Source organism: Vanessa cardui, chromosome 14, assembly GCF_905220365.1.
Source record: "Vanessa cardui chromosome 14, ilVanCard2.1, whole genome shotgun sequence".
In the NCBI taxonomy this organism is placed as follows: domain Eukaryota; kingdom Metazoa; phylum Arthropoda; class Insecta; order Lepidoptera; family Nymphalidae; genus Vanessa; species Vanessa cardui.
In genome coordinates this window covers 5,444,067-5,457,643 of record NC_061136.1, presented here as the reverse complement: position 1 = coordinate 5,457,643, position 13,577 = coordinate 5,444,067, and the positions used below count along the sequence as shown (strand labels likewise).

Below are 13,577 nucleotides of genomic sequence, written 5' to 3'. Positions count from 1 at the left end.
AGATCTATATATAAGTATAATATTCACTGAGACATCTCAATATTCCCAATTTAGAATTACATAGTCATAAATTGACAGCAAGAATATTATTTGCTTCTACACGACTCAAGACACATTAATATGCAAATGTTTCATCTCTCATCTCATTAAAATGTTATGTGATCTTTATTAATAAAGCGTCATATTAACACAATGTCATCTAAAATGACGTGATAAACTACAAAGTACGGCTTAGTAAATTACGGACGATATAATTCGCTCGTTTGAATATTTACGATTTGTCATTATGTATGCATATATAATAATTGAGATTCTAAGAAGAGATTTAGTGATAAAATTATTTTTTACGACGATGATGATGATATCGTTCTGATCGATTTCATCGTCAATTTAAATGCGGTCAATCTTAAGGAGGACCAGCCATCTAAAGTAAAAGTAACAGTGAATGCACATGTGAATCCACTAAGCCACTTTGGAGCAGCATGGTGGAATATAAATTCTCCTCAAAGGGAGACCTGTGCCTTTGCCTAGCAGTGGGTACATACAAACACAGGTACACTCTTAATACCCTAACCACAAAGTCCGATGGCACGGCAAATCCGGCACGACCGGAAAAAGATCAAGCACTTTTCGAGGCAGTAACTATTTATTTATTTATTTAGAACTCGGGCCTTTTGGCATCTTAAATATGTAACTATACCTTTTCAGAATATTCATATAATATGTCGATATCAAACAAACGTTCTTTTGGCATATGTTATTCAATCAGATATCCTGTTTTTTACACAAACACACGTACGGTAGAAAATGGGAAAATAGAAAAATAAATGGAATTATAGATCGATAAATTTAAAGGTTGATAATTGTCAACAAAATTTAAACCCAATTAAAAATGCTATCTCAACTATACAATGAACCTAGAATTATTGACATTCTGTAACAAATATACGACATTAATCGGTAAGTGGGTTTGATTCCGGAGTTTAAGCGTCTGAGGTATCTGCGGTGAAGTTGGCGTTCGGCCAATTCGAGGTTAGGTCAGGTTCGATAATAATAATAATATAACAATCTCCTAGAAATTGTAATTGAAACTTTTAGTCAAGAATATCAGAAGAAAATTAAAAAAAAAATACATGAATACCATCACAGTTTCAAATACCGTATGATAAGTATCACTTGACATCTGTCAATCGGTTCTAGATAAAAGTAATATATTTAATCACAACTAATAGTCATTAAACTAAGAACTGAATTGAATGAATTTATCAACTACACTATATAAATGAAATGAAATAATTGTAATACTAGAATCAGTTTCAATATTTTGCTCATAGCTGTTTTGCTAGGAAGGCAGTACCAGTGAACGAAAAAATTATCTACACAAGTAACGCAATTGCTTTATAAATATATCTCATGGTGGATGATATTCTCCGACTGTTACGTAGTTAACACTTAAGTAAAGTTAAAACGATATAAAAAAATAACTTGGTGGTAGGGCTTTGTGCAAGCCCGCCTGGGTAGGTACCACCCACTCATCAGATATTCTACCGCTAAACAACAGTCTGCGTACTGTTGTGTTCCAGTTTGACGGGTGAGTGAGCCAGTGTAACTACAGGCACAGGGGACATAACATCTTAGTTCCCAAGGTTGGTGGCACATTGACGATGTAAGGAATAGTTAATATTTCTTTACCATCAGGTGGCCCATATGCTCGCCCGCCAAACTATTCCATAAAAAAGAAACTATTTCAAAACAAAATGTCGATTTCGAAGTCAAGCTATATCAACTTCAAGGAAAGACATAGGATGTGTTTTTGGCCTAACACATGACAACCAATCCAGTAAAATTCGATCGAAGCCACCGGCGACAACTAGTGGTATTAAAATACGTTTAAAAAAATGATATACACGAGTTTGTAACATTAAAAAGTACTCACAAAGAACTCGTTATAAATGCAATATTATGATTTGATTTGAATCTGTTAACTTTTGTTTAAATGAAAATGATTTATGATATATAATATTTGCAGGAGTGGCTACCCAGCGTCAACACTAGAGTTGGCGTCCGGCCAAATGTAGAGCATTCTTTAATCCGGAGTAAATAATAGCAATTGTAAACAATGCACTGCGCTGTAATGCCCTCGCGAATGATACATTGCGAGAAATATTAAAAACTGGTGTAACTCGTTCAACGGAACGAGTATATTTAATGAAATGTTTATGTTTTTGACTAGCGGCCCGTTCCCGCCTCGCGCGGGTAGACACACGTTTAATTTTACCTTCTATTTATATATTTTTTTGTTGCTTTGTTCCGATATTTCCACTTAATTTGGGTTATAATAATGATGTTTGTGACAGCCCCAAACTAACGTTGTCACATTATTTTTGGTATTTATAATGTACCAGTAATAATTACGAAAATAATGTTTTATTCTACTTCATTATATTGACGATCTCTATGCCAAATTTAATCTATAAAAACGGCTATTTGTATGCGTAAAAGATAACCCTTATAGTATGTATGTATTTATGTAATTATTTTTATAGTGTGATAAGACAGGTATTTTGGTCATTCATAGTTACCGCAATGTTATGTGCATCTCGTAAGTAATTTAAAATAATTAAAGGATCCGTTTTAACACCAGACACAAAAAAAGGAAAAAATCAATAAAAGTCCCGTCACTTTATTCCTTACAAAGAATCGTTACGAATGTTGATTAAATTCTCTTGAAAAATAAACTATTTTCAAATTGTTTTCCAACAAAGTTTTGTCTCAGCAATTTCGTTATATCAGACACTATCTAGATATTTCTATCTCAGCTATTTTTGCCACTCGAGTAAATTTTAGCTTGCTATCGGAAATTGGTCTCAAAGATGGGGTAAATGTACTAGAAAGCAACTATTTAGAGAGACAGTTTTGATATCGAAAATATAATAAACCATGGTAAGATAAATCAATGGAAATATTTTATTAATAAATGTTCACATAACCAAAAACAAAATAGTATATTTTGTATCTTTGAGAATTGTTTACTATTAGAGGTATCCATACTGAGCACCATTCGTTAACTCCCGTATGTGTATTAGAACGTTACTAGCTGCACCCGCGACTTTGCACGCGTTTGGGTATACTTTATTTGGACATTGTAACTTTATTTTTATTTTATTATATATAAAATAAAATAAACCTCAGTCACTTCTTATTAGATCAGCTATGTGTGAGTGAAAGTCCCGTCAAAATTGGACCGAACGTTTCAGTGATAAACCGGAACAAATAGACACACAGACACAAATAAAATTTGTAAAAAAATATATTTTAGTATAAGTATCTTGTATACACACATAATATGTATATAGTTAAATGTATATACTTAAAAGAGGTTATTTTAAAATTACAAACAGACACTCTTATTTTATTATATGTATAGATAACGTTTTGTTATTATTTAGATCTTGTGTGATTGATTATAATTCGTTCGTTATTCAGAATAAATATATTTAAAGAATTTTGTATCTGTTTTATATTAGTACGTATAAAAGTGTCAAATAAATAACCTAAAGAGTTGGAATTTGAGATTACTTTGTTATTCACGTGTCAATCGTTCCGTAATAACATCGACTGAATTTGTTAGTAAATTGTATACACTGTTCTTTGTTTATAAATTATATTAGACCATCTCTTTTGTTTTCAGATAAGAACAGTGGCTTCATATATCGAGATTCTGATTCTGATTTTGTTCAATCACCAGGTCTCATAGAAAAGTTTTTAAATACTTCTGTCGAGAATTTTTCAATAGCAATCGAAAGTATGAAGGGCTATGAACCCTTGCATGCATTGCATTTGAAGCCTTGATTGATCTTGATCTTGATATCTCACCAAAAGTATGAAGATGCCGTGAGAAGATTACCTAAGATTGAGTTCATTATGTATCAACTTGGCTGTACTCTGCGTAGGCTCTCTTAGAGTGAAGAAATAAGTAAATGGCATCTCATTTACTTACTTCTTGAACCGTAACACAACAAAATATTGTAGATCAGTGCGGACTAACGGAGCATAAGAGAGGCACTTAGTTCCTAAGGTTCATCCATATGCAAACACATCATCAGTTACCAGATGGCTCATCTACCCAACCGCCATCTTTTTTTTATTCATATGTAGTTACTTATATTAAATAGTTATCTATACATGTAATAAAATTGGAGTGTTTGTTTGTAACATTAAAATAACTAAATAATTAAAATGAATTAATAATTAACTTTTTTTTTAATTTTTGTCAATCTTTCTGTTTGATCCGGCTAATCTCTGGAATGACTGGACTGATTTTGACGAGTCTTTCACTAGTCGATAGCCGATGTAATAACAAGTAACCTAGAGTACAACAATTACTTTTTATTAAATTCAAACGCGCACAAAGTCGAGGGCATAGCTAGAATTAAATATGTATAGGAAGAATACTGTTTCTAAGAAAAAAAAACGACGTAAGTTTCTTTATTAACACAACAAATATAAGTCTATATAAGATTGCGACTTAAACTAATATATTATTGTAAGACAATAAGAAGATTAACAATAGAAACGGACTAAAGATAAAAATGCGATACAACTTACTATGTCTGTTAAAGCTTATTTAAATTGGTATCAAATGGCAATGTTTACAAATTGGTTTGTTTTTTAATCAAACTTGTGAAAACATGTTAAGTGGATAATGGATACATGCAAATGGACGCGTTAAAATCGTTTGAAACAGATTGGCAGATACAATTGAAATCCATTAAATCTTTTGTATATTTAGTTTTTTTGTCATAGCATAAAGCTTTGTTATATTGACTGAGAAATGTTATTATAAAATTTAAATAGTTACGTTAAATTTGTGTGTGTGTGCTTATTGTACAGTAGATTGAATGGCAAATGGTTCAGCTGATAGTGCTGTATACATTTTTAACCAGTTCTTTCAAAATAAATGCGTCATCAGCCTTGGAAACTAAGACGTTACTACCTACTCACTTTTATATGAAGTTATAAATTCAACAGTTCTTTCAAAATAAATGCGTCATCATCAAACTAAGACGTTATAACTACCTACTCCCTTTTATATGAAGTTATAAATTGATAGTATAGATAGGATATTAGTCTGATAGTACAAATATCTAGGTATGATAGAGAAGACAGATCATAAGGTGGATCATTTTGACGAGGGATACGTAATCATCTTCTCCGGTCAATTATAAATATACAGCTGATTGCAATAGATTTATTACAGTGCAAGTATTTAAGTAAACATAAAACTCTTTATTAAGTTCGATAATGTTTATTGTTCCAAAGGAATGTTACAACTTTCTTTAAAACGAACTCACTGGTTACCAGTAAGTTACATAATAATATAACATACATATTAAGCGTACTGCAAAATCAATTTAAATTCTTTTTTAGGATATTCTTCTTTTATAGGATCCAAAAACGACATATTCTTATGAAGCGAGTAGTTTTGCTTTACATAGAAGCATTGTGTAACAAACTACCAACGTAATAAGTAACGAAGATGCATCGAAAATGGTCATGGTTACTTTATTGTTGTTTAGTTACTAGATGTGAATTGAATAGTAAGATAATGTTTTGATATTGGGTGAGAAATTTACTCTTATAATTTAGAGAATTACTCACATATAATAAGATGGGATGGCGATCCGAAGCAATCGATAAGACATTACGTCGTCATTAGACCGTCGAATATATCAACAAAATCCTATTTTTTAAGCCAGTTTTGAGACTTGAACTCAAGACTATAACTTATACTACTGAACAAATACGTATTTGTATTGTTTGATCAACACGTTTCAATATTAGATTGTACAATAATGTAAATTAATACATTAGCTTATGAGCATCCATCATTAAACATATTGCACATTGTATTGTATATAAATATTTGAATACCCTGTCAAAGGATTTGCATAATTGCGTTACACAGCCGACAGGCAAATGATATTAATCCACACGCATATAAATATATACAATATAATAAAATTAAACACAAAATTAAACGTATGAATGTTAATTGCTATAACCTATATTAATATTATTAAATGTGAAAGTGACTGTGTTTGTTTGAACATCGCTCTTTCACTTGAATTTGATGAAATTTGGTATGAAGCAAACTTGGACTCCAAAAAAGGACATAGACCGTGGGCGACTACTAGTACAATATGTGTGACAGAATTTATGTTTAAAAAATATTTAAATAAATTATACAATTTTAAATGTATCGGATCTCAGTAAACGTTATATGAAAAATATATTCTCGCGTCGTGAGCGTTTAATAAAGCATTGTCGTTTGAAAGAGTATTATTATAAAATTGTAGTATAGCATACGAGTCCATACTCTAAGTTTGTACCATTACGATAGGTTTTGAAAAACAACATACGTATACACAAACACTTATTATACTGTGAATGCTAATGAATCGCTTATAATAAAACATTTAATTAAAATACTAACTAGTAAAGCTACTAATATTCTACTGCTTGGCTCTTCTGTGTTTGAGGAGAAAATCATACCGCCGCGCTGTTTCAATGTAACTTGGTAGACACACATGTAGCAGAATGTGATTAAAATTAGACATGTGTATCAGAGCCAAGAATGAGATGAATTATAAACACAAATTAAGCACATGAAAATTCGTGCTACCGGTCTGGGTTTGAACCGGTAATCATCAGTTAAAATTCAGCTTGAGCCACTCGGTAACTTTGAGTAGTAATTAATGTAATCGAAAGCTATATAATGAAAATCGAATTTCGAATTAACTACTCGAATTCATTTATAATAAATTATTAAAACAAATCGTTTTACAATTTACTTTAGTAGGTAACATACGATAACGGTGATACAAAAAAGTTTTTATTCGTTGCCGATATTTTATCTGAAATGGATGACTCGATCAATTTATTAAAATCCTGGAATCGTGAATTCGTTAGTATTCGTTGAGTATAAAAACTGCATTTTTTATATATATAGGTATTTCTTCTAAATCCTTTTTTTTTGTCTATACATATAATAAACTATTACTAAACGCGTGTGTAAATTATTTTATTTACATGATACATATACTAAAATGTCATTACTTTCATTTCATTCATTTCATTTTAGTTTCCGTCTGTTTGTCCGGCTAATCTCTGGAAAAACTGAAACGATTTGACGGTACTTTCACTGCCAGATAACAACGAGTAACTTAGGGTAAAAGAATATATTTTTTGTTAAATTCAAACTCGCACGAGGTCGCGGGCACATCTAGTAGTAAATATTATAACAAGTATCGAACGTCAATTCTATTAGTTATAGCAAACATTATAAATAGAAACTCTATTAATATTAGATCTTAATTTAGTTTAGTGTAAATTAATACATTATACATTGATGGCTTCAATTGTTCGACCATTGTTATTAAACATGCATTATGTATAAATATTTAATAGTCTTGATGGGCGTCAATTGTAAACCACTATTATTAAACATGCAGTAATCTATAAATATTTAATAGTGCGGCAAAGGATTTCCGTAATTGTGAAACAAAGTCAACAGCGAATTATATTAAAATATGTACATAGTAAGGCGTAGGATTATTTGATAATTCGAATTATCACGGATAATTTATAAATTGATTTAGACAATGATGAAAATATATTTCAATTTTATATATTTACTGACTCTATTAACTATGATTCTTTAATATAGTCTTATCGGTCTCACCACTGGTATTTTTTAAGGAACCAAATGTGCCAATGGCTGGCTCAGTAAGGCCGATCGTGTTTCCAAATTATTGTAAAATAATCTAATTTTAAGGTTTGTTTTTGTCGATATCATAATTGCCTAATTTTCTATGCTTCAAGTTCATTTATATCTGAAATCCATACGGCATATATTAAGTGATAGGTATTTAAATAATAATACAATGAATACAAATCACGTCTACAGCCCCGTATTTTTGTTTTTCATCGCAAACTTTATTTGTAAAATGTACTGTTTAACGAGCCGAGATGGCCCATGTGGTTAGAAGTGGCGGTCATCTTAACTGATGATTGCGAGTTCAAACCCAGGCAAGCACAACTATATATATGTGCTTAATTTGTGTTTCTCGTATTCATCTCGTGCTCGGCGGTGAAGGAAAACATCATGAAAAAACCTGCATGTGTCTCATTTTATAGAAATTCTGCCATATGTGCATTCCACCAACCCGCATTGGAACAGCGTGGTGGAATATGTTCCAAACCTTTTCCTTAATAGAAGAGGCCTTATTCCAGCAGTAGTAAATTTACAGGCTGCTACTTTACTTTACTACTTTTAACTGTTTAACAAAAAAAAGTAGACAGCACCAAAGTGACTTATTTAATTACATTATCGCTAAATTAAAGGTTACTTACAAAGAGTCTCGTGATAATTATGACAATTATGAGCCATTGTATGGTGTTGCCGGCTTCAGACATGGTTTTTACTTGTTGTAGTACGTTATTTTCTTACAATTCTGTATCCGTTAAAGTAAAATTAATTTATAAACTGTCTGGGTCTGGTCTGAGTTTCCTATAAAGCCTTAAGGCCAGTAGTTAATAGACGTGAATCTTAAAGATGATTCTGACTTCTGAGTTAAAGCACTTCCGTGTGCTGAATGAGCACGAGATGAATTCATTTCGCGCTCGGCGGTGAAGGAAATCATGGTGATGAAGCCTGCACGTGTTGCATGAGAATCTGCCATGTGTGTTCACAAATCTACAAAGGAATAGTGTGATTAAATACCTACAACGCTTCTCTTGATAAGAGACAGGCTGTTACCCTTACAAGCTTTTTTACTCTTTGGCTATTATTGCCCAAACAACAAGGGACTTATATTGGCTAGTGCCAAATATAGGAGAATCCATTTGTTTGATGAATAAATATCACATGAAATCACAAAAGGTCATAAAAATAGCATAATATCTAAATATTTTAAGCAATTTTAATGTAATTTAAATTAAACTCCAGAAGTAGTATTTGCTTAAACTCCGAAACATCTCTCTGTAATTTATTGTTTCTTGTATTAGTTTAGTGAATGTATATTCAATTAAATTTATCCTGTTACAATCATTAATTTATCTCTTTTTGCGGCTGAAGCATTCGAACAATTTCGCGAGCTGTATTAGCATAACAAGAGACTTGAATTTACCGTGAGTTTCTCCATCATTTAACTGCGTGGAACGCCCATTTGTTACGAACTCTCTCAACTACCTTTGTTACACGCTTTGAACGGCTTTAGTGGTACAAAGTTAGTTTTAGTTCAAAGAGCAAGTTGACTGCGGGCGGAGAGACGTCTTCGCCAGTTTTGTGCGTTTTTACCTACAACGCTCATGTTACTAGTTTGAATTTCAAGTCATTTCCGTTCTTACGAAGTTTCGTTTTCGAGCTCGGTTTTGTATTTTACACTTGATTTAAATTCACGTAAAGTTATAAAGTTGGTTTCTGAACAATATTTATATCCACGTTAAATATGTATTTCGTTTTAATACACTAGACGAATAACAAAAAGATTTTTTGACAGTCATCGTAATAAGCACATAGAGATATCTTCTAAAACAAAAAAAAAAGGAAATTAGATAAATTTCAAATGTAAAAAAGGTTTTACTCTAAACCCGAGTAAAACCTTTTTTGATTGAATAAGGTGAGGTATGTGAGCCTGACAAACCAAATACTAATACCAATCGAAAGAAAATAATTAAAAATCACCAGCCCGTGCCACCTTGAGTTTATCTCAGCAACCCTTATCAAAGTTTTTTTTTGTTTGAACCGGTCAATCGTTTCTCCATTTAGTCTATTGACTTCATTTGCAATTAGGAGCTCGTAAGACAAGACATCAAAGTGATGTAGATCGTAATGAAGTCGTTTTTAGCTTGCAATTTGTTTGAATGAATTTCAATGACGTGATCAGTTAACGAGAGAGGTCTAATATTGAAATCATTACGATTTTCGTTTAGCTTAAGATAAACTTCTTTATTGCACACACGTAAAGTTGACAATAAGTAAAACAAATTGACAAGAGAAAACATTAGTATGCAAAGGCGGTCTTATCACTATTAGTGATCTCTTACAGACAACCTCAGGAGTAAAAAGCTGTTATATTAGTAAACGTTAAGTGCATAGAAGGTTTATGTCAAAATAATAATAAGTAAATGTCCATAATAAGTAAATGGCTTAGATTTACGTGATGACGATTATGACGTCTAACTTTTGCCATAGCCTCCATTTATAAGCTAGATTTCGCGACTGACTTTATTTACTAACAAAAACTTCTCCTTAACTGAAGCCTTATCACTATAGCCCAACATTTATAGATTTTAACTAACAATCGTTCTTTAATAAAGAGTCTTAACTGGCTATCGATATAAATAATAACTTCCTTAAACACATGAGAATTATTTCACAGGTGGCAGCATAGAACCATTTTACACAGAAGTAGCTCCACTTCTGTGTAAAATGTTTCTTGTGCTTATACATTAATAGCACATAAATATCGTACACATCGCGAAGCACTTGTAAACAAACGACTTAACATAACAGAGTTACTGCATCTACAAGGTCTTAACAATCGTTACCTTGTAAGTATACTCAAGTCTTCGATAAATTGTTTTATTGTGTGTACACTTTAATAACATTATAACGCGAACCGTTGTAAGGGGATAAGTTGTTTTATTGTAGCGGAAATTGTGATAAGAGGCCTAAAACCTGTTCGTAAAGTCAATACGCCGCTAATCATACCTAACCAAAGCACATAAAATGTTAGATATAACATTTTATGTGCTTTGCGCCTGTTACATTGTTTTATTCATCTTTCAAACTGGAGCATACTTTTTTATGTAACTCATTTTATGAAGTATGAAATACTAATCATTATAGTATCGAAAAACAAATAGTATGATTGCTTAAATAACTATAAACTATTAATTTAATTGTTGATGCTCTTTTCGTCTGCCTCTCAGAATTACAGGACTGTGTAGCATTCTTGTAGTAGCATTTTTTAATTTAAGAATGACGTTTTAAAATGTGTTACGTGTCTTTTATTATTTATACTTTATAATTCAGGGTTAAGTTAAACCTTTTTTGTTAATAATTATAATTATATGCGGTATTCATTTATTATTTCCTTCCGTAAAATTTTAGCATTAAAGCAGCTTTAAATATTAAGCCAAATTATACTGTCACAAAGATTCTTATTGGATTATGATACTTAATCTTTATTCCATATAATTCGAACAATTGTCAGCTTTAATGGAAACGTGTGCTCATTAAAATATTATTATTATTTATTAACTAAAAATTAAAGCAAATATTTAAACTACATTATTGTAATTATAAATATTATTTGATTATGCTGTAATGTCTCATTTATTTTTTCATTGTGATCTTTTGATAAAATCCTGTCCTGCCAAGAGTTTTAAGCGTCTCTTTCACCATCAATACATATACATATGTTTTTAAGTTTCAATTTATTTTATTATTGTTTAATTAAATCAATGGAATTTGGAATAAATATTAATTTAATTTTTGGGTTACTTTGGTAGCGACGCAATAAATATACAAATAGTTTTGTTTTTTTTTTTAATTTATAATTGAAAAAAAACCACATTATTGCCTTTTTGGAATGAATATGTTAAATATGATCTACTGACTATATACCATTAAATGGAACGTTTGCACAAACATATATAGATAAAATAATTAACTACGAATAAGTAAGATCTAGCAAACATTCAAAATCAGAAACTAATAATATTTCTTAATCAATTACGCTCCTATCAACACTTCTAAGTCCTTAACAGTATTTCGCTTCATATGTAAATTCCACCGAGAACAACTGCCAAGCTCAGTAGTGACTCTTTTCAATAAATTTGCATAAATGTGTTAATTAAATTCAGAAATGAAACAAATGACTTGTAATCCGTCATTCAAATTCAGAAGAAAAGAAACAAATGACTCAAGAATTGTTTTATAAGTTCTAAATTTAAACTTTCTTACAGACATCAACAGTGCTCTTCCTGCTTGTACACTTATCCCTGCACACGGTAGACGAAGGCCACGCTATAAATCCGAGTGAGTATAAACCGTTTCTGTTTTATTATCCAGCCATTTTGTTTGACTCACGTAAGAGCTCCCAACACGATCGTATTACTTTCTCCATTTGTGAGATTCCCGACATCTTTCCTCCTTTCCAAACTACTTTGATATCTCATTATTTCTCTTATTTTTATTACTGACTTTTTATAGTTGTTGGTCAGAGTTTCGGTAATCAATTCAGAATTAGGACTATTCCTAAGAGATTATTTCAAATAAATATAGCTTTCTGTAAGAAATATATTGATCATCGTTCGAAATTTAAATCATATTTATTTATTTTTGTATTATCCTCCCCATGCTTATATCTTACCCTTAGATTATTCTACGACGAAACATAAATAATTTTGCTGTTGGACTATTCCAGCTTAAGGGTAATACGAAATACCACACGAGGGTCATAACATCTTAGTTGCCATAATATTTAGCTTGTAATGAAATTGGCGGTGTATGGAATAATTGATGTCAGTTCTTACATTGCCTTTTGTCTATTTTCTAATATTATATGTGACCATTGGTCTATTGGTCTACCTTTAAGAAAACACAATTAATAGTTTCCTGTTATCTAGATTTATGTGTTATTTATATTGGAAGGCATAAAACCTACCGTGATAGAGATATAGTGTTTTAAATATAAAGCAAAAGAGGATTTTAAAACCTCCTAAAAATGTATAAATTTCTTACTTTACATTAACTCGACGGCTAAAACTTGTTCATTTAAAAAGGGCGACGGGATTATCGACCATTAATAATAATCGTAATTTAGGCATTCAGCTCACCGCGCTATACATTATTAATTTACAAGAAACAATGAAAGGAAATGAGGTAAGATAAAATTGAAATATTTCAAAGATAAAACCCGAACGAAGATTGGTTCTAACAAATCGTTTAGTAACCCTTATTGAACTGTAGTAATACCGAGAGTGAATTGAGTTAATTCTTTATGATATTCCATTTTTTTGAATAAAATTATTATGTAACTTAGACAAAGTATAATATATTATGGTAGTGGTTCAATATATTTATATAACTTCTTGTTGTTGTGTTGATTTGGAAATTTGGGACTATATTATATACTAGCAACCCGCCCGGCTTCGCACGGGTGCAATGTTATGACATCACAGTAATAACTTCTAAAATTATCAGTGTTTCTTTTCTAAGAGAAAGAGACTTTGTTTTATACTGTATCGTGATGTTGATCATAATGTTAGGTGGTAGAGCAAATGATCTACCTGATGGTAAATGGTAACCATCGCCTATAGACAATGGCGCTATAACGCACTGCACTACCACCGACATTGATACACAAGATGTTATGTCTTTTGTGCCTATCGTTACACAGGCTACTCACCTTTCAAACCAGATCATAAAAATATTGAGTACTGCTGTATATAGTTACAATATCCGGTAAGTGATAAAGACCCACAACGGGCTTAGTTACGATAAA

General features: G+C 31.3%; 1 protein-coding gene across 1 annotated transcript in view; it reads left to right on the top strand.

The window, feature by feature from the left end:
• Nucleotides 1–13,577, top strand: part of LOC124535455 (suppressor of lurcher protein 1-like) — an 82,047-nt gene that overhangs the window by 28,775 nt on the left and 39,695 nt on the right. The window contains exon 3 of the mRNA XM_047111678.1: nt 12,037–12,109. Coding sequence (XP_046967634.1) covers nt 12,037–12,109 — 73 coding nt within the window. The remainder of the gene's footprint in view (nt 1–12,036; nt 12,110–13,577) is intronic.